The sequence below is a fragment of the Papio anubis genome, chromosome 13, assembly GCF_008728515.1.
Source record: "Papio anubis isolate 15944 chromosome 13, Panubis1.0, whole genome shotgun sequence".
NCBI classification, from domain to species: Eukaryota; Metazoa; Chordata; class Mammalia; order Primates; family Cercopithecidae; genus Papio; species Papio anubis.
The window spans coordinates 31021561-31040213 of NC_044988.1; the positions used below are offsets into that span (position 1 = coordinate 31021561).

An 18653-nucleotide genomic window follows, 5' to 3' on the forward strand; every position below is an offset into this window, starting at 1 on the left:
GGGGACTTAGGAATTTTGAAGATTAAGCAGCAATCTTACTTCGTTTTGGTTATTATAAAAGAAATGATCCCTTCAGCCGTGCTGGGCTAAGTAGGGAAGGAAGGGAGATGATGCCTTCTGTCCTCCAGCTTCAGTCTGGAGGGTGGGAAAGGATAGAGGAGGAGTGGGATCATGAAGGAAGCGAAGTTTAAGGTGCATGCCCTTCGGTACCTACATATTGACATCTTAAGTAGCAGTTGGTAGAAAGGCAGACTTTGATTTGCAATTTTTTTCTTTAACAGAAAAACACTCAGGAGTCTATTCCTAGAAACGAGATCCACAGTTATGGCAAATCTAGTGACAACTATGAAACAGAGGTGGTGTGTGAATTTGCCTTTGTTGTATTTCGTTTGCCACACACCCTTTGTTCATACTAAATCCTGCCAGATGCTCAGCCTCAAAATGGGTCTCACTGCCTCCCTGGGGACCTTCAAACTCAAGAAATGAAAACAATATTTTTAACATGATGCTGTTACCTAATCTCCAACAGCATCCATTGACACTCTCTCTTTGGTTTTCACAATCCTGCTTGGACAAGACAGGGATGGGGCCTAATGGAGACTATGGGCTTGGTTCTAGGGGATGGAGGTGAGGTACTGGCTACAGTCTATCCTGTTAATTTTGCCACAGGACTAGAGCTTACCATAGATGATGAGCATATTTGAGAGTACTGTTGAGCCCAGAGGGAAAGATCTGGTGCCATTGGAGGAAACGCTGCAGGGATCCAGGGAGGAGGGAAGGCAGAAAAGGGAGACAGCGGTGGCTGATGTGAAGGTGTAACCTGCTCTCCATTCCCACCAATGGTTGCCATTCCCATAAAGTCAGAATAGAGAAATGCATGGAGAACAGTCATGTATTTCTTCCTGTGAATCAGAAAGGAGGGAGTTAGAGTTATGTGATTACACTTTGTATTCTGAAAACAGAAGCCAGACACCTGAGGGATGCTGTACATCTAGGACTTTATTTGTAACAGAGGAAAGCACAGTATAGAAGAGATGTTAGGATTTCACCAAACTGACCAGGCATGGTGGCTTATGCCAGTAAGCCTAGCACTTTGGGAGGCCAAGGCAGTCAGGTCACTTGCAGTAAGGAGTTCAAGACCAGCATGGCCAATGTGGTGAAACCCTGTCTGTACTAAAAATACAGAAAATTAACCAGGTATAGTGGCACATGCTGCAGTCCCAACTACTCAGGAGTCTGAGGCAGGAGAATTGCTTGAACCTGGGAGGCGGAGGTTTGCAATGAGCTGAGACCGCACCACTGCACTCCAGCCTGGGCAACAGAGTGAGACTCTGTCTCAAAAAAAAAAAAAGAAAAGATTTCACCAAACTAAGAATTAGAATATGTAATCACCATTATTTTTATTGCTAAATTTTTCCACAATGCATATTGTATTAGTCCGTTTTCATGCTGCTGATAAAGGCATACCTGAGACTGGGCAATTTGGAAAGAAAAAAGGTTTAATGAACTCACATATTTCACATGGTTGGGGAGGCCTCACAATCATGGCAGAAGGCGAAAGGAACATCTTACATGGTGGCAGGCAAGAGAGAGTGAGAGCCAAGTGAAAAGGCCACCAGATCTCGTGAGACTTACAACCACGAGAACAGCTTGGGGGAAACCTTCCTGATGATTCAGTTGATTCCCCCAGGGTCCCTCCCACAACACACGGGAATTACGGGAGCTACAATTCAAGATGAGATTTCAGTGGGGACACAGCCAAGCCCTATCACATGTATTTATATATACATAGTAATTCTGATTTGCTTGTATTGTGCTGTTATAGTCTAGACTCTGAACTCCTTGAGTTCAGATCCACCCTAGAGGGTGGATCTCCAAAAACAACTATTGGCTCAGCTATGGGCCAGTGGGTGCTCAGTGACTGTGTGATGGGTAAACTAACTCTGTTATCTGAGAGTCTAGCAACTAGAAGAAACTCACAGGATACATTTCTGGTGGAACAAAAGTCTGCATGCAATATACTGAATTTCTCGTTCATTATATATGTAAGTTTTTTTGCTTATTCCTTAATTATTTTGTTTTAACTATAGAAATAGGTAGGATAACATCACTAAAGGAGTAATCATTAAGTTAATAATTACATTTTTTTAAATCATTTTTTTCTCTCTCTTTTAAAGGAATCCTTTGCTGAACACCTAGGCTATTCAAATGGGGTCATCAATGGGTAAATCTCAAATTTTTTTTTCTTTTAAAAAAAATGTTGTTGGCCTTACATCAACTCCTCCTCTCTACAGTGTTTCCTCTTGTGCAAATACATACTTCCAGCCCTCTAAGTGCTCTTCAGTGGAGAAGTTAACCAAAACGATATCAGCATTCTCTTTTACTTTACTGGCATAAATTATTACTTGCCTTAAGCAAGTGGCTATTCAAAGGACATAGATCTTATTTAATAGACTTAATAGTATCCTAGTGTTCAAAAAATGTTGTTGAAGTTTCAAAGGTTTGTTATTTATAACCAAAAGTATAGCCTGGGCTTGAAGAGAATTTATCTTATTAAATTTCACATTGACATTTGATATTAATGTACATGAGAAGAAATTTCTCATCTGCTGTAAATGTTTACAGTTTTATAGTCATTTGTTAGAGTATGGTCTGTGTAAGAAATGTTTTTCATTAGCAATGGATGTTAAAGAGAATCTTGACTTGCAACAACAAAAATGAACACTGCCTTAACAGAAAGTCTGTGTGTGTGTGTATGTGTGTGTTGCAAATTTGAAAAATTTATTATTAGGATGTAGTCATCATTCTTGGATCCCAAGGGCAGACAGTTTTACTGGGCTAAGAACCAGGAACTATAACCTATCCAGAAGCAGTGCTGCTAAGCTTTCCCTGCCTCTTCTTGCCACTCTTTTCTCTGTGTTCTGTGGTTACTCCTGCTCCCATCAGCTTGGCCAGGGTTGCATGGTGAAAACACGGCTATGGGGTATTTGGAGAACAGTTCTCAGAGTGGGGAATGGACATCAGGAAGACATACATTTGAAAAATGTGTTAGAAATAACATATCCTGTGTCATAAAATCAACTACCAGATGATACATTCCAGTACTATAGTTTACATGTGCACTGGCAAGTTTTCTAAACAGTATCGCCTAGAATTCAGTTTTAATTGTATAACACAGCCCTGTTGATAAAAGAAAAATAAGGATGAACTATAGAGGGAAAAGGCCCTACTTTAGCCTTTCTTCATATCACAGCGTCTTCTCCATCTCATACTCCCATCGTGTTTTTGACTTGTACTTCTACAGTAATCCAAGACTCTTGTCCTCCCCCAGTCCATTCTTACACGATGTCCATAGTGATCTTATAAAAAGGTATGCCAGACCTCATCACTCCCCTGTTTAAAACCCATTGATGGCTTTTCATTGCACTGAAAATGAAAATGTTCAGTGTAGCTCATAGAGCCCTACAGAGTCTATTCCTAATCTCATCCTCCACCTCTCTGTCTTCATCTCCCAGTATTCTGTCCTCACTTCTGTTTAAGCCATGCTTACCGGTTTTTTTGTTTGTTTGTTTGTTTTTCAATTTCTCAAATCCTTCTGTCTCCTTTACCCCTCAGGACCTTTATGCATGCTCTTTCCTCGCCGTGGAATCTCCTCCTCTCCACCCCAGTGCCCCCATTCTTCACCTGGATGCCTTTTTACTCATTATTTCAGGTTTTAGCTAAAATGTTATCTCTTCAGGGAGGTCACCTCCGACACTGTAAACCAGTGGTTGGCAAACTTTTTCTGTAAAGAGCCAGATTGTAAATATTTTCAGTTTTGTGGGCCATAAAGTGTCTGCCACACCTGCTCAGCACAGCCTCTGTAGTGTGAAAGCAGCCAGAAAACAGAGATGAGTGAGTGTGGCTGTGTCTGTTTTTATTTATAAAATAAAAACAGACAGCAGACTGGGGCCAAAGGTTGCCAAACTGCTCTGATCTAAAGAAGGCATCACATGTTGCTGTGGGTTTTCTCATTGGAACTTGTTATTTTTATCGTATTTATTACAATTTGTAATTATCCATTTAGTAAAATGAGACTGTATTTTGCTTATTATTATATACATGGCTAGCACTGTGCTTGGTACATAGTAGGTGATCAATAAGTATTTAGATGAATCTCAAGTGCCCTGAATTAACAATTTAAAAATGTGTATAATTATAAGGAGGGATTTACAGAAACATGGCATATATTCACGCACATGCATGTGTGTGTGAGAGAGAGAGAGAAAGAGAGAGGGCAAGGAGAAAGAGTAAGTTGAGAGAAAGACTGTGAAAGTATTAAGAACATGAAAGTGGTTCCTTTTCTTTCTAGAACCTGTAATCATACCTAGTATATGCAATGCACTTTTGATGGGTTTTATATGAATATATTTTCCTTTTCTGCTAAATATTCTCATTGCTTTGGAGTTCATATTCATTCATTCATTCATTCATTTCACAGTCACTTATTGAATGTTTACTGTGTACAAAGGATTATATGAAAAACAAAGCAATGCTGGATTTTTCAAGAAGACAGAAGTAATACTGTCTTCTTGTTTTGCATTTTTTGGGTTCAGGGCTGAACTGTATCGGGCCTCAGGAAAGTTTGAGCTACTTGATCGTATTCTGCCGAAATTGAGAGCGACTAATCACCGAGTGCTGCTTTTCTGCCAGATGACATCTCTCATGACCATCATGGAGGATTATTTTGCTTTTCGGAACTTCCTTTACCTACGCCTTGATGGTAAGTGCATAAGGCATTAGGCTCAGAAGCCATACTACTGAAAATGAAGGGATAATGGGCACTTAGATCCATTCTCAGCCAAAAAGAAGGGGTAAAATTGAAGAATTGACTAGCAGCATCGGGTGCAGTTTTTCTAGATAGCAGTTTTTTGCATCCTTAAGCTTTAAATAAGCTGACCTCATTTGTGCAGCTGCATAGCCCACATATAAACCAACACAAATGAGTTTAGAGTCACTTATGAGTATCTAAAATAAAATCAAACTAAACTAAAATTTTGAAATCTTCCTTGCTCTTAAAATTGATTATTACCTATGTGCCAAACATATAGAATACGTTGACACACCTTTAACTTTTTCAGTTAAAGGCATATTTTAAGGGGATAAAGGCTATGTCACTTTTCTTTGTAACAATACAATCATTCAGTTAAGATTATATTTACCATTAAAGCACCTCTCTTTCTAAATAAGACATATCCACATATTATGTTATTAAGAGACATGATTTCATTGTTTCCTGGATTTTGCAAGCTATGTAAAATACTTGCCTGGTTTTAAGAGTGAAATTTAAATACCATGTCCTAAAAATTAGTAAGAAAAAATATTAGTGGAAGAAAATATGATGTTAGGGATAATCCCTAAATTATTTTACGATTTGGATATCAGCCATAATATATTAGAGGTTGAAAGTATCAGCATTTATACACAATGGCAGGGCATAAATATGGCATTCAAAGAGTGGTAAGTAGGAATAGAAGTTAATTTACAGTCAGGATGCTATTTAATCCCTGGGTAGAAAAGAGGATACTACTAATACCGGTATTTATCTAATGCAGTATTACTGTTGTTAAATGGGAAATTTAAGGTTTATGTTTCATTAAAAGACTTTATTTTCAATCCAACATTTTGTTTCCCTTTTGCCCTTAATTGAATGTAATTGGATATAAACCAAACTTAGACTTGCTGTATGTTCTCTGACTTAAGGTTTTAGATGAATTCTCTTTATGGTCTGCCTCTTAGGGTATTATTAATTAATTTTCAAATTAATTATACCATTTGACAAACTTGATTATTTTTATTTTATTTTATTTTATTGTTTTTATTGAGACAGAGTCTCACTCTGTCACCCAGGCTGGAATCCAGTAGCATGATCTCAGCTTACTGCAACCTCTGCCACCCGGGTTCAGGTGATTCTCCTGCCTCAGCCTCCTGAGTAGCTGGGATTACAGGCATGTGCCACCATGCCCGGCTAATTTTTTTGTGTGTATTGTTAGTAGAGATGGAGTTTCACCATGTTGCCCAGGCTGGTCTCGAACTCCTGACCTCAAGTGATCCACCTGCCTTGGCCTCCCAAAGTGCTGGGATTACAGGTGTGAAAATTGATTATTTAAACCCCTTTACCTCTCCCCTCCAAATTACTTAACCAATGAATGGTTAAGTAAATGTGAATTCTGAGTTCACAAATACAGTCCTATTAGGCACAGTTTTTCTCTGTTGGCAAATTTCCTTTATTGTCTCTTCTTCTTTGACTGAATCCCTGCCTCTGGAAAGAGGGGAAAATTCAGCACTCTTCCTTCAAGAGATAAACTGTCCTTTACCTGCTGCTCAAGTGAGGGGCTGTGGGGCTCTATTTTCCCCTGAACTGACAGCCCCACACAGGTGTCCTGCATAACTATCACTTGCTACTTTGTGGCATTTCATTTCCAATCTCAGGTCTCTGAGGACTGCTCCTTTGGAATATTTGCATCTATCAGACTGGTAAGAGTGAATTCCTGGAAACAAATTGCTTTCGTGTTTTCTTGTCAGCCTGAGAGGTTCTCTTTAATCATTTGTTGGCTGCTGTCCTTTTGTTATTAATAATAATAGTCACAACAGTTAACATGTATGGAACACCTACTCTGTGTGGGACTCTGGGCCAAGCATTTCATGTGCGTTATTAATTTGATTTTCTCAATAAATAAGCTACTATTATCCCTGTCAACCAGTGTGCCATTATGATGCCCATTTAATAGATGAGAAAACAAAGGTATATGGTGAGACCAGGTTCTAACTTGGATCTCTTTGATTCCAGATTAGCTCAGTTTTAGCAGATCCAGAGAGGTGTACCCCATCTCTGAAAATACAGGCTGCTTCTCTAGCTACAACATTTTAAGAATGATTTTGAACTTATTTAAAATTTTCAGTTGAGTAATTGCAAACCACCATGCACTAGATATACAGGATGGATGAACTATTCACTGTTCCTGCTCTCAGATTCCTTAGCATTAGGTGGAAGGAGACAGACAAGCAAATTGCCTAACATGTTACAGATGGAATTGAAAAGGCATATTTCCGTAAGAAAGAGCAGCCATTCCTTTTAAGGGTGGACAGAACTAATGGACAAACAATCAGTATACACACAGATAAGTTAGTACACACACTTCCAGCTGAACTCCCTTCTGTCCCCCATCCCACCACCCAATTATTAAAATGACTTCAGATTTTCACTGCTGAATTTGATGTCTCAGATTTTGACTTTAGGGGAAAAAAAGTCACTTGACAAGAGCTAAGCAGAAATTTTCTGCAAAGATTATGGTTGCATGAATAGATTTAGCTAATACTCCATTATAGTTTTTGTTTTTACTGGAAATGATTTTTGAGTGAGAGCAAGTGGTGCTCTCACTTGTTTTATCCCAGAAGACAATACTTTCTAAAAGTCACTGAAACTAAGTTAAAATTAGTCATCATGAAAGTCTGACAGTGTGTTCCTTCTGGTAAATTCTGTAATTTTCAACACACTTGCCCTATTAATTGTATTCTTATAATTGGTTATGTATCAAAGTCTGAAAGACCATGAAACTGATGTTAGTTTTGAGCACGTTAAATCTTGTGCCACTTGCAAAGAGTGTCTGCCTTTAGATAGACTCTTACATGGTCGTTTGAATCTCCCTGAACAATATTAAAAAGATTGCTCATGATCAGCAAAGATCTTGACTTGGAAATCTTTGACGGAAGTGGTTTTCTAGCAAATTCCAAACCTTGTGATGAGAAATGCCATTGTTTTGTATGAAAAATGACTTAATCTTTTTTATTGTTTTTTGTAATTTGTCAAGTTCCCAGCTATTTATACAGTCTATTCTATTCTATTCTATTCTATTCTATTCTATTCTATTCTATTCTATTCTATTCTATTTTGTTGAGACGAAGTCTCACTCTGTCACCCAGGCTGGAGTGCATCTCAGCTCACTGCAACCTCCACTTCCTGGGTTCAAGCGATTCTTGTGCCCCACCCTCCCGAGTAGCTGGGATTACAGATATGTGCCACCATGCCCAGCTAATTTTTGTATTTTTAGTAGGGACGGGATTTTATCATATTGGCCAGGCTGGTCTTGAACTCCTGACCTCAGGTAATCCACCCACCTTGGCTTCCCAAACTGCTGGGATTACAGGCATGAGCCACCGTGCCGGGCCTATACAGTTTAAATACACACCAGATACATGGTTGGCCTATTTGCTTGAGGTATCTGGTATAGGGTCTGAAAACTCCTTTGACCAAATAATTTTATTTGGATATTCCTTTTGTTTTTCAGTGCTTTATTTTGCATGTAAGGTTATTTCATCCCAGTAGGCATTGGTTGTATTTATATCTTATGTTACTGACGAGATCCACGTCTGTTCTGCCCACGTGCAGTAAATCAATCAGTGTGACACAGGTTTTGCAAAGGAGAAAAGATTTATTCACAAGGGAACCAAGCAAAAAGATGGAAGAACAGCCCTCAACTCTACGTCCCTGAAGATAAGGCTTAGGGATATTTACGGGGTAAGGAAGTGGGGTGGTGTAAGGCACAGGGAAAGGTGATTGGCAGTGGGGAAAAATGAAGTCACAGGTTAATTCTGCACAAGCATAGCCAGGGTTCATGGCGTTTCCGAGGACATACATGCAGAAAATGACAGTGTTAGCGTGATATGATGGTGGAGTTCTTGGCTCTCCGACATCAAAAGGCCATCTCTTGGGCACTTGCGCTCAGGCCTAGTTTAAGGGTCAGTGGTGTCAACCAGTTTGAAGTGGACAGAGCTGGCTAAAGTTCCTGAAAAGCAACTGAAGTAACAACCATTGCCATGGTGACATATGCATGTTATCTGTAAAGCAGCCAGTGAAGGTCAAGTTTGAGCATTCAGCATCAAGACCTTCAGCTACCGCAGCCTTCAGCTTCACAGAAAAAGAGAAAACAAAAATAACAAAAAGCAAGAAACCAAAAGCATGCAGGGCAGGCAGACCTGATGAGATTAACTGTTTGGTTTCATTAATCCATGTGATTATCAGCTGGTTCATTTTCAGTTAATCAAAAACAGTTGAACTTCTATCCTGAGAGTATAGATGTGTAGTTTTTGTACCCAGTTGTCAGAAACAAAGATGCCATGATCTCTTCTTTCCCCATTTTAGAAGGAATTTTTGGTTTCTGTGGCTTTTCATTCAGTTTAAGGCAGAGGAGAAATATGTGAACCATTAATCCATGTGAGTAATTTTAAAAAAAATTCTTGCAGCTGGAAAGATGATAGAGGTTTCATGGCAGAACAGATCTTCCATTAGCATCGTGAACAGATAGTTCACCATGATCTCAGAAAGCCAATTCTGAAAATAGAAGAAAAAAGAGCCCCACACTTGAAAGCTCACTCATCAAAGCATGTTTAGTGCTCCTCCTCCAAAATCTAAACTCAGACAACTGATTGTGTCGGACCTCACCAGTTCACTAAACTCGAAACCTAACGTAGAAAGTAAATTGGGTCTAAAGAATATGACTCCATTAAATGAGGAAAGCCCCCAAACCCCTCATTCCTAATCCTTGTTTGCTGTATGCAGGGAAGTGATTTGTCTTCTCCCTCCTCAGGAGGGCATTTGTTATTTTTATTAAATGTGAAAAACAGATTGTCCCCAATTTTGAGAACTTGGCCCTCATAGTAACTTGATTCATTAGCTGTAGTCACTTAAATGTTTTAATCCTCTGAAATAAATTGCTGGTATGTTTTCATCCTTAAAAAAAGAACAGCATGTAAGAATAATATTTGAATAGCAGCCGGTCAGGGACTATCATGTAACATGCATACATATTTCCCAACAACCTAAAGCCTTTTTTCAAAATCCAGCGTCTAAGTGTTTCTGTTGAAATATGTTCAGATGGAATACTGGTGTTTTTTTTCTTTTTCTCCCCTTCCACAATGCACTTCATGAAATGGCTGGGTAAATACATTACACATACATAATATGTAATCGAGTGGCTCATCCAAAATGCAAGAATGCCCCAAAAGTGAGCACCAGACTCTAAGGTTTGGTCCTCTCCGCTTATTCACTCTTTTGGAGCCTCCTCAGACCTCATGGGGCAAACCACACCCAGGTGTTTAACATGCTGCTCTGTTTAGTTGGTTTTGATTTAGCATGCTGTGAACGCAACAGAGCGGGATGTTAACGTGAGAAACAGACTAAGAGATTTCTTGTTTTTTGTTGGGGGGGATTATTGTGGCTTTAAGTCTTGCTAAAAAGGATAAAATTATTCCATTTGCAAAAAAAAAAAATTTCATTCATAATTTATGTTTTTACCAAACGGACCATACTTCAATCGAAATGGTAAAGCAGTAGAAAAGAACTTTCCTTTTTTTTCTATTTTCTTGGCATAAAAAAGTCCTTGCTTTAATGCCTATTGGCAAAGTTTCTTTAAGCCATTATTACAGTTTTAAGTGCACGTGTGTGTGTGAGAGAGCGAGAGGGAGAGAGAGGAAGTGTGTGTGTTCTTAAAATTATTTGTTATAAATCACAGAAATAAATCCAAAAAATGTTTTCATTGTTTTAGGTGGAAGTAAGGATTTTGTAAAATGTGTAAAGTTACAAAGATGCCTCGTCAGAAATAAGCTCTATCTTTTTTTTGTAATTGCAAAATGTTCAAAGTTTTTTCCCAGAAGTACAAAGCCCTGGAAATTACCTCATCAGTGTTAGGAGGAGTCTGGGTATATTTCTCGAAGGAAGCAAGCTTTTTTGTCTCGTTCTGTGCCATTTTCAGACAAGAGTTAATTGGCAAATTAATTTTTCTGATCCCCTTAGGCACCACCAAGTCTGAAGATCGTGCTGCTTTGCTGAAGAAATTCAATGAACCTGGATCCCAGTATTTCATTTTCTTGCTGAGCACCAGAGCTGGTGGCCTGGGCTTAAATCTTCAGGCAGCTGATACAGTGGTCATCTTTGACAGCGACTGGAATCCTCATCAGGTCTGTATGTCCCACTCAGGTGTCCAGACCTCCCTCTGGAGAGCAGCTAAAAGATGATCAGTTTCATTATTCACATTTACAGGACAGAGCAAATATCTAGACGAGTGGGCCGCTGCTTTCTTGGAGCCAATTCTGGCTGTTTTCTCACCTCCCTTAGAGCATAGATACGAGGTCCCACATATGCCTTTGAAGAGCTGAAGTTTGAGGTAGAAAAACTTAGTTTCTGCTTAGTTTTAATCCCATCTCTTGGGATTGCCATTGAACAAAGTATATTTAATGAAGGATAAATCAAAAATGTTGTAAAATCATAGCAATAAGAACAATAGCAACCATCATTTATGAGTCCCTGAATCTGTGTCAGCCTCTTGGGCATTTTTTCATTCAGTTTCACAACAACCCTGTCAGACAGTTAATATGATTTGAGTCTTTGCAGTCAAGGAAACTGAATCCTAGGCAGGGTGGGGGTAAGTAACTTCCCCAAGTCCAGTTAGTATTATGGTAGTTAACCTTTTATTTTGTGTTTTGTTTCAAGTCATCATCAAAACATATTCTAATGAGCATTTATTGTTGTAAAGCTCTTTTAGCCAGGTAAGTTCAAGGCTATCCTATTAAAGCAGTACTTTGATTTTTTTTTTTTTTTTCAATTGAGTGGGTCTCTTATGGCACTGGTTTTCTAAATTACTCTGGGAGGTGAGGCATCTGCCTGTAGGATATTGGGTAGGATGATATTGGTCAAGTTTTGATTCATACTGGAGCAAATGTTAAATTCAAAACAGTAAAAATGAAGACCAGGTGAGGTGGCTCACGCCTGTAATCCCAGGACTTTGGGAGGTCGAGGCAGGAGGATTGCTTCAGTCCAGGAATTTGAGACCAGCCTGGGCAACATGGTGAAACCCTGTCTCTACAAAAAAATACAAAAATTAGCTGGGCACAGTGGCACTTATACCTGTAGTCCCAAGTTCCTCAGGAGGTGGGAGGATTGCTTGATCCTGGGAGGCAGAGGCTGTAGTGAGCTGTAATCGGACCACTGCCCTCCAGCCTGGGCGACAAAGCAAGACCGTGTCTCAGAAAAAAGCAGAAAGAAAATGGCAACTCTCACACAGGAGTATGAATTCTACATCAGCTTTTCCTAGGCTCCTCACTGAGCCCTGGTTTTCTCAACAGTCACACTATCTCACTGGGTTGCGAAGATTGAGTGGCAATGCCATATAGCGTCACTTTTGGCAGGAAATAGAGTTCAGGGGTACATTAGGATTCTAAGGGAGCTTTTAAAATATATACATGCCTGCTTTCTGTTCCCTCCCACCCCACCCTAGTTTTCTTATTCAGTGGAGCTAGCTGCTTCCTTTGAGCGCTCCCAGGAGATTCTGAAATAGATTCTCATACAGATGAGAACCACTGATTTAAAGACTCAACTGTGGGTCCAAAGCACCACCACTGGGCCACTGCGTGTACTTACCATTCTCTGTAGGTGAATAAATTAAGGCGACTATTAAAATGTTCTTATCTTGAAAAGGATTGGGAACCACCAGCACAGAATATATTAGTTCTAAGTCTTCAGGAAATATGGTTACATATTTTTATAAATATATAAAAGTGTTTCATTCCAACGCTCAGGTAGAATTTATATTGATGTGAGAGATCTGCAGTTTTCCTTTTTGGCATTTTGGATTCAGTATTTCTTCCATAAACATTTATTGAGTGTCTGTTATGCAGCAGGCACTGAGCTAGGCTGGGTATCTAAGAGGGAGGAAGGAAGATGTGATGTGACTCTTTGACTCCTCTCCTCCTGGTGTGCTCAATGTGATTGGATGTTTAGATTATCCTTCTTGCTGGTACCTAAGTATTGAGGACCATCTATAGGTGAATGGAGAGTTTGCTTGTATTCTGTCTTCAGAGGTAAGCATTTCCACTGACTCTTAGATGTTTACCTTCACTGGCACAGTATAAATTCTAAAAGCCACTGTTCCAGGAAATGCTGATTTAACCTGGAAAATAACTCTGGAACATCTTTATGATGTTCTACCCCACCCCAACTCTCATTTTTTTTTTTCTTTCTTTCTCTCTAGCTCTGTTAAAAACTTTGAGTTCTAGAATCAAATTACAGTAACACGAAATAGTTCCCTCTTAACTACACGTGAACTAAAGCTTCGGCAGCAAAACACAGGATCCCAGATTTTCTCTGGTTGAATTTATCACAGGTCCCTCACACTGGGCCTCTGCAAGTATTTCTAGCTGCCACAGGTAGATTTGCTTCCACCTGATTGAATAAACTGAGCTGACCAGATTTTTCATCTGTCGCTGAACATGACCATTAGTTTGGTCAAATTTTTCTTTTTCAGGAATCAGTGATTTTAGAATGATAAAGATCCATCTGAGTTTTCATTTAAAAGGTACAGAACTCTACTAAATATTGTTAGGCACTTTGCATACCTCACCTCAAGTAATCCTCAGAATATCTTATACATAAGGAAACCAGTCAATGTCAGCTTGCTCATGAGCGCCCCATCAGGATCATTCACACCCATGTCTGTTTAGGTTTCAGTTTGAATCCTGGGTTTGAGCTCTTTCTACCTTGCACCCTTGCATATAGATTGCATAGCCCCCAAAATGAAAACTGTTAATTTATCAGGTTAATTTCGGCATGCATTGAAGAAAATTTTCTGTAAGTATGCATTATCATATTGAATCAAAATTAAGGCACATTGGTGAAAATAGGGGATTAATTTGACATAGGTTGACAGACAGAGGCCTTAATGTTGCTAATTGAGGACCCTACCTAGAAGCAAAAATAGAACTCAGGATTGTGGAATTAACGAAAAAATCACTACAGGTTGCCAAGACTCTCATTTCCAAACTGTTGATTAGAAACATGGGTTGGTGCTTGTGTTTTTTACCCGTGGAGCTGCAACTCTGTTGCTATTACGGAATGGTCAATCACATTTAGCTTGCAGACCCTCTTCTCAGATCAGGCTCTTAGCTTCGAGTATTATCAGACCTAAGTCAGTGTGATGAAGTTTCAGACCACCTAATTGAGATTTCAGAAATATTGAGTAATCCATCCAATAATTACAGCGCTTCTTTGTCACAATATTTCCCCCCACACGTCAGCTTAGAGACTCACAAGCTCACATTGCATTACACTTCTCCACCTAGAAATATTAGCTTTCGTGACCTTCCAATTAGATGGGTGATTTGAAACACACAAACACACATCACTGCCACCACCACCAAACAAAACTAATTGCAGCAAATTCCCAAGGATTCTGTAATGTCTTACTTTGTTCGTATGTTGTCTATGTGCTCTGCTTCCTCATCTACTCTATTCATATTCTGCTGCCCCCTGCAATTAGTATTTTTGTGGTTTTGTCAGCATCTTCTTGGACAAGGGTCAGCCATCTACTCCTCACGGGCTCAGTCTGACCTGCCACTTGTTTTTGCACCCCTGCAGGTGAAGAATGGTCTTCACTTTTTAAAGTATAAATTAGAAAATGGTGGGAAAAAAGAATATCAGCCTTCTGGTAAGAACAGTTGTTCAATTTTTGCTTCTGGGCCAGACAGCCTAGAATGTTTACTAGTGCGCCCATTTTAGAGACTGTTTGTTGGCCTCTGTTCCAGGAGATAGTGAAAAGCCTGATGACCCAGAACTTGTCATCTTGACTGCTGTTAGCAGTTCTGGTGAAGATAGGTTGAGAGGGACGGTTGAACTAAAAGCTTAAAAAGGAACTTTAGGGTGTTTTAGAGTTTTTTGTCCCCTTTGGATTTGAATGATCCATCTCACATTCTTCTCTTTAGAAAATAATCTAATATAGATGGGTCCCAGCTGTTTTCATGGCTTAGCACTATGATATTGATATTAACTTATTCAGATATCTGCCGAGGAAAAGCTTTTGCCTAATTGGCTACTTAATTTTAAAGGTCCCTGCAGCAAAAACGAATCTCCAGGGCAACCTTTTGCCTGCTGCCTTCTTGTGCTACAATAGGTGACCAGGAGACTTGTCTAGTCAAGAAGACGGGTTTACAGCTGTTGAGCATCAGCTCTGTACAAACTATGGTGCCAGGGCTGTGGGATACAGAAAACAGACCTTTGCCCTAAAAATCTATACAGTCTAATGGGAGACATGTGTAAACAACTAATTAGCATCGGCCCAGATAACATCACCTGGACCACAATGAATAAAAGCCATATGCCAAGAAGTTTTTATTATGTAGCTGTAAAATTAGGTAACTCTGCTTCATGGACTCATGAAAGTTTTTATTTAAAGATTTCATTAAAGCTTTTTTCTTATTATTAATATATGAGTAACATTTAAAGCAGAAAAAAACAAAATGTAAGCAAAGTGAAGAAAATGAAATAACACCTATAATCTTATCACCTGGAGATTTATGTTGTTGGCATGTTGGTGTTTGTCCTCCTACCTTTTTCTTGATATAGATAAATTTGCACATGTAAGATCAGAATGCACACGGTTCTTTTTAACTTGTTTTCACTTACTATAGCTTTGTGTCATTAAATCTCCTACAATATAATTTTTATGATACTTTGTTGATACGTACATATAGTAGGATCCTATAATTTATTTAACCAATTCATTATTGTTGAATGTTTAATTCTTTTTTTAAAAAAAAAAACATTAGAGATAACAAATTATTCTGAGAAGGTACATCCTTATTTCTAAATCTTTGTGCATATCTATGATTAGTTGTTTAGGATACATTTCCAGAAGTGATACTTCTGAGTCAGAGACGTAGACAGTTTTAACACTTCTAATAGGTAGTGACAAATTTCTGTCCCCAAAAGTTCACCAGTTGACTACCCAACTAGCAATCCTTTTCATTTCCCAAATTGAAGACTGAGTCTTTGATAAGGTTAGGTTCTAGGAAATTGACTACCTGAGCAATCACTGTGTGTGTATGTGTGTGTGTGTAGTAAGATGTATGTATGTATAATACCTGAATGTACAACAACTCTGATATTTTTAAAATAATCTTCAACACATCACACCAAAGAAAAGGCGTTTCTTACAACTTAAGGTTAGTTGTAGGTGATATGTAAGTCATAATTCTGACATTGGACACTGGTGTCTTGTTTTTTGTTTTAGATAGGGACTAAATCTGATGGGGAACCTAGAGACAGATAAAAACAATATGATAACCTGGATTTCAAAACCTGAGATTTATTTCAGTTGGCTTGGTTAATTTAAACCCAGGTTTCTTCAACTAGGAGTGACATTGAATTTTTCCAAACGTAGCTTGCGTATTTTTAAAATATAAGCAAAATCTTGCTTTAGTAAAGGTGAAATACATAACCCTTCCATATTTCCCTCTGGGGTGGGGTCTGGTTTGGGATTCCTATGCCAGGCATCTCAGTCCTCATAGCATATTGTTCCCCCGAAACAGGATCTGCAGGCCCAAGACCGAGCTCACCGCATCGGGCAGCAGAACGAGGTCCGGGTGCTGAGGCTCTGTACCGTGAACAGCGTGGAGGAAAAGATCCTCGCGGCTGCAAAATACAAGCTGAACGTGGATCAGAAAGTAATCCAGGCAGGCATGTTTGACCAAAAGTCTTCAAGCCACGAGCGGAGGGCATTCTTGCAGGCCATCTTGGAGCATGAAGAGGAAAATGAGGTATTACAGAAAGCCCCAAGTTTATGAAATCAAACAGTGGCCTTTTGTCTCTGAAGGACTAAGAATAATCCCTTTGTTTAAAGAACTTCCTGGGCTAGTGTTAATGAAAATGAATAAATAAACTGCTGTTTTAGATCCCAACCACAGAAAGCCTCTGAAAGTTATCCAAAGTGAGTGTCTTAAGAGCTATTGCTGGAGGAACCTCAAGGCTTGGCCTGTGGGTGCTCCCTCCTTTTTTCCAGGGTGGGAAACCCAGCTGCTTTATTGTACCATCAGTGCTGCCTTCTGTAGGACAGATGCAGAACTGCAGAGAGGATACTTTAGGGACAAAATCAGCCGGACGAGACAAGACATAAATGGAAGGGGCCCTCTTTCTCCCATCCTCCAGAGCCCTCTGTCTCTTTCACCTTTTGATCAGGGATCGCAGAGCTTCAACGTGTTTGTAGGACAAACCTTCACAGCCATCTTCTGCCCATTTAGCTATACTTGCTCTTGGAAAGCATGACCTTAACCTATACTTCAAATTTTTCTTTAAGAGCTATCTGAAGGTTGGGAAAAATACTGGTTAAACAGTCTTTATTTGTCAGGGTTGTATGAAGAATGCATTGATTAGGTTTTTATTAGGGGAATGTTGGGTTGTCATTTGTATTATTTTTAGATTGCCAGCGTTAGTAATTTTATAATATTCATTCCAAAACGGATTTGAAATAGATTTTTAAACATATGTATATAATGTAGCAAACTACAGAATATCAGCAGCAGTCCTTATTATAAAACTGACTGGGGATGAACATATTTTTTTGTGTGTGCCCATACTTATAAATTGAAGAGTAAGTTTACCTTACATATTCATGTGGAATACTGTTTTAATTGCATATATTAGATATAATTTGATTTTTGCCTTAAACAGGGTATGTGTTTTTTGAGTCTTCTGTAAATTATGAACCTGAGTCTTTTAAAAGTCTTATAAACAAATACTCCTCAACTTACAATAGTGTTATATCCCGACAAACCCATCATAATTTGAAAATATCAGAACATGGCCCCATCTTAAGTCTAGTGGAGTACTGAATGTGCATCCCTTCTGCACCATCATAAAGTTGAAAAATCCTAAGTCCAACCATTGTTAAGCCAGAGACTGACTGCATATATATATATATATATATATATATATATATATATATATTCTGAAATGAATCTAAATGTGAAGTAGAGCTTGATATTTAAAGGAATCCTGAAATGAACCCATTTGCAAATTGAAGAGCACTTTTGTATTATGCCTCCTAATTTGTCGGTCTTATATTTTTGATTAGCTATCCACTGAGTTTCATGAAAATGATGAAAAATACATATGCACATGCACTCACAATCCACACACATTTGAAAAATTTTTATCTCAATTTATAATTTCTGATTCTAGAAATTGAATATTTGATACAGATATGGAGTCAGATTGTCAGGTGATTTTTTTTGTTGTTGTTTATACACTTGGACATTTCCAAAAGAACAATATGGCGAATGATCTATACTGTGACCAAGCAGATGTGAGCAGAGCTGACACTCAGCCCGTCGTCTCCACTACATTTTTGCTTATTTGTTTTGTGTAGGCCTTGTGAAAATAGTACCTGATCTGGTTGAGAATCAAGGAAGCCTGGAGTTTTCCAGCCTTCCTAAGCTGCAGGGAGATGCTGATCTCTCCTGGGCCCGAGGGCTGCCAAGTGGGGCCTGAAGTGCACTCCCCTCCCAGTTGTCCTGCCAGCAAGGCTAGCTGTGAGCAGCCTTGCTGAGGCTCCCTGTCCCTTCTTGGCTACCAGTGTGTCAGAAAAATGTTACCATTTTCAGGGGGGCCCGTGTCCTGATGTAAAGATGTTTGAAAACACTGAGAGACTGCCGTCAAAGGCTCTGGTCCTGAAAGATCAGGACAACGTAGGCTGGCATCACCATGGTTGACGTGACCATGAAGTGCTGGGGCACAAAGAACCCAGGAAGATGCATTGTGTACTTCCAGCCATTTGGTTTTCCATGAAGGT

At 39.1% G+C, this 18653-nt stretch overlaps 1 protein-coding gene across 9 annotated transcripts in view; it reads left to right on the forward strand.

Moving 5' to 3' along the window:
- The window catches only part of SMARCA2 (SWI/SNF related, matrix associated, actin dependent regulator of chromatin, subfamily a, member 2), a 182214-nt gene that overhangs the window by 87611 nt on the left and 75950 nt on the right, over positions 1–18653 (forward strand). For all 9 annotated transcript variants that reach the window (XM_031654174.1, XM_031654181.1, XM_031654176.1 and 6 more), the window contains 4 exons: positions 2178–2224; positions 4596–4762; positions 10832–10995; positions 16396–16623. In XM_031654174.1, coding sequence (XP_031510034.1) covers positions 2178–2224; positions 4596–4762; positions 10832–10995; positions 16396–16623 — 606 coding nt within the window. The remainder of the gene's footprint in view (positions 1–2177; positions 2225–4595; positions 4763–10831; positions 10996–16395; positions 16624–18653) is intronic.